The sequence below is a fragment of the Tupaia chinensis genome, unplaced genomic scaffold (genome assembly GCF_000334495.1).
Source record: "Tupaia chinensis unplaced genomic scaffold, TupChi_1.0 Scaffold000018_1, whole genome shotgun sequence".
Classification (NCBI taxonomy): Eukaryota; Metazoa; Chordata; class Mammalia; order Scandentia; family Tupaiidae; genus Tupaia; species Tupaia belangeri.
In genome coordinates, this window is record NW_006159448.1 from 401,457 (window position 1) to 404,490 (window position 3,034).

The 3,034-nt window shown below is 42.1% G+C and overlaps 1 protein-coding gene across 1 annotated transcript in view; it reads left to right on the forward strand.

Annotated features, from left to right (window-relative positions):
* PTH2R (parathyroid hormone 2 receptor) overlaps nucleotides 1-3,034 on the forward strand; it is a 135,708-nt gene that overhangs the window by 126,760 nt on the left and 5,914 nt on the right. The window contains exon 11 of the mRNA XM_006140066.3: nucleotides 2,499-2,637. Coding sequence (XP_006140128.1) covers nucleotides 2,499-2,637 — 139 coding nt within the window. The remainder of the gene's footprint in view (nucleotides 1-2,498; nucleotides 2,638-3,034) is intronic.

Genomic DNA, 3,034 nt, shown 5'->3' on the forward strand with positions numbered 1-3,034 from the left:
GCCATGCTGCAATCCCTTCTCCAACCAGTTTCTATTAAGCAGTATGATAGCAAAGAGGACAGATATTCTAAAAATACACACAGACACACACGTATATATATATTTAGTGTTTTGCAGTTAGTGCCATCCCCTTTTATTTGCTTATATACACCATAAAAATTCCCTGAAGGTATTAAAAGTTGTCTCCCCATATAATTAGTGATAGAAAGAGGGTCCTCCCTAGTCAGGATGCAGGAGAGAACAAGCACATCTCAAGGAGCTCTGAAAGTTGGAAGGATTAGTTAGATCAGAAAACCCACACGTAGATCAGGTATGCTGCCTTGAATAAAGCCAACTCAAAGTGAAATTTTTAGAGCACGTGGACTGTAGGTAACTGAAAGTACGAGGTGTGAAGTATAGAAGCAGCATAGCAGAAAACCCATAGGCTACAGGGGAGACTATGAATATGAGGCAGGGCCAGTGGTCCTGAGCCAAGAAGAGCAGATGGCCCAGACACCAGTGAGAGATAGGAGAGGCAAAGAAAATGAGGTGGAGAAAACGTGTGACTCCAGATACATAAATTAGATGTTTTTGTATGATTTTGTGGGAGAGTCCAGCTCTTATAGGAATTAAAGAGAGAGTTATACCAGGAAAGTGGATATATGTGGAAGATGACCCTTAGTAAAGTCAGGATATTAGAGTTCTTGTAAAGTCCTGGGCCCCATTAGAGATAAGAAAATGGAACCATCATCGCACAGGTAGTCAATGCCAACTCTGGAACCTGAGTCCAGTCCTCTGTGGTATTAATCCAGTGTGATCTCTACTCATCCACGCAGCTTCCTTAGAAATGAAAAAGAAACCAACAAAATAAAGCTGCTGGAGGAAAGAGAGATTAGTGATCAAGGAAGAAGGTCACAAGTGTCTGAAATTATTGGGGGCATAAATGATTCATAAAGAGGGCTATTTGAAAATTTAGGGGTAGAAGCCAGAATCAGCAATTTCTTGAAGAAAAAAGCATTTCAGAAAACCCCACTAAAACCAAAAACCCAGAAAATGGCATGCTTGGGTGTGCTAGCTATCTCCTGCTGTGAAATTAATTACCACAAACTGAGTGGTTTCCAGCAATATGTCTGCTATATTACAGTTTCTGGAGGTCAGGAACATGGGCATGGTGCTCAGCTTCAGGGTCTCCTGAAAGACTGCTTTGAGATGTCAGGAGAAGCTGAGGTCTTACGATGGAACTGGGGGAGAATCCAATTCTAAGCTCACATGATTGTTGGCAGGATTCAGTTTCCTGATGGCTGTTGTCCAGATGCCACCTTTCCTTGCCACATGGTTTTCTCAATGGAACATCACATAACATGGCAGCTTGCATCATCGAACCAAGTGAGAGAATCTGCTAGGAAGACGAAAGTTACAACCTTGCCTGGCAAATTGCAGAAGTGGCATCCCATCCTCTATCTGTTGGTTAGGCACAAGTTCCAGGTCTGGTCCTACTCAAGAGGAAAGGACTGACACAAGTAAAAATAGCCGAAAGTGAGGATCATCGGGAATCACTGAATAAAACCATCATCCTGGAAAAACTAGGATTCCTCCACATACACAAGAATATGTCTATAAAAGTTCAGTTAAGGGAAATGATGTGAAATTACTCAGTTTGAAAAAAAAAACTAGACAAAAATAGATCAAACAGTTTTAGATAGAGTATTCAACAGAAAATATTGAGAGGAGGCACAAGGAATTGACTACATGTAGCTCAAGGAAAAATACATAATGTCTCAAAAAATAAGCGTAATCAATGATAAGGGAAGATCCATATGTAAGAAGAAAAAAGAGAAGAGTTGATTTTAAAATGAACAAAACAAGGTGAAATGCTCCCTATGAAAATAAAGGTGGTTAACATAGACTGAGGTAATATATCTTTCAGTTTCAAACGTAGATGTTAAAGCTTAGAACAGGGGCCAACTGGTAGCATGGTGGTTCAGGCACTGGATCCCACATGGCTAGCAGGGTGTTTGAGACCTGGACCCCGTGGCTTGAAAAACATGCTGGGCACATGTGTGTGCATTCAAAATCCCAAGAGATGAGTGGGAGGGAGAAGAGACTGTGGCATGGTCATCACCCTTGGGGTGATTTCTAACTTTCCCTTTCTCTTTATCTCTATCTCTCTGATGAACACAGGTACCCTACAAAAAAAAAAAGTCAAAAGCAAACAAAACTTAGAATAGAAGAAAAGAATGTTTCACAACTTTATGAAAATGGTATCCTTTAAGGACGAATAGTAGAAAGAGATTAGAGAGATTTATGAGATAACAATGATGTGAAATGAGAGTAAACTACCTGATTTAATATAAAAGAACCAAGAAGAGGAGGGAGGAGGAAACTAGCAGTAACAGTCAAATGCAAAGGAATGGGGTGTGCCAGCCACTGTCAACTCTGCTAAGGTTTATTTTTCCCACCAAGCTGTCTTTCTGAAAGGCACTCTAGTTATTAATCAAAAGGCTTGTCATTTTCTTCAGGAAACTTGCCAAATCGACCCTGGTGCTGGTCCTGGTCTTCGGAATGCACTACATTGTGTTCGTGTGCCTGCCCCACTCCTTCACGGGGTTCGGGTGGCAGGTCCGCATGCACTGTGAGCTCTTCTTCAACTCCTTTCAGGTAAAGAGTGCTGCCTACTCGTTTGGTCCTGTTATTTTGCCTTCCAAAGGTCAGGTTAATCTTTTGACCACAGCAGGGGCAATTCAACTCTTTCTCACACAAGCAAGCCTTGTGGCAAGCCAAGAAATCATATTGTAAAATATGTAACACCAATAGAGCTGGTGCGTATGAAAAATGAACGAGAAAGAAGAGGGGAAAAAAATTTTTTTGAGAGATTTTTGCTATAGGGCGTGTGCACTTGCCAGACAGACAGAGAGAGAGACAGAGAGACAGAGAGTGAGAAATCACCCCCAAGGGGGGATGGCCACACCGCAATCTCTTTACCTCCATTCTCCTCTTGGGATCTTGGGCACGCACGCACACGCATCCAGCGTGAGTTTAAGCCACCGGGTCCGGG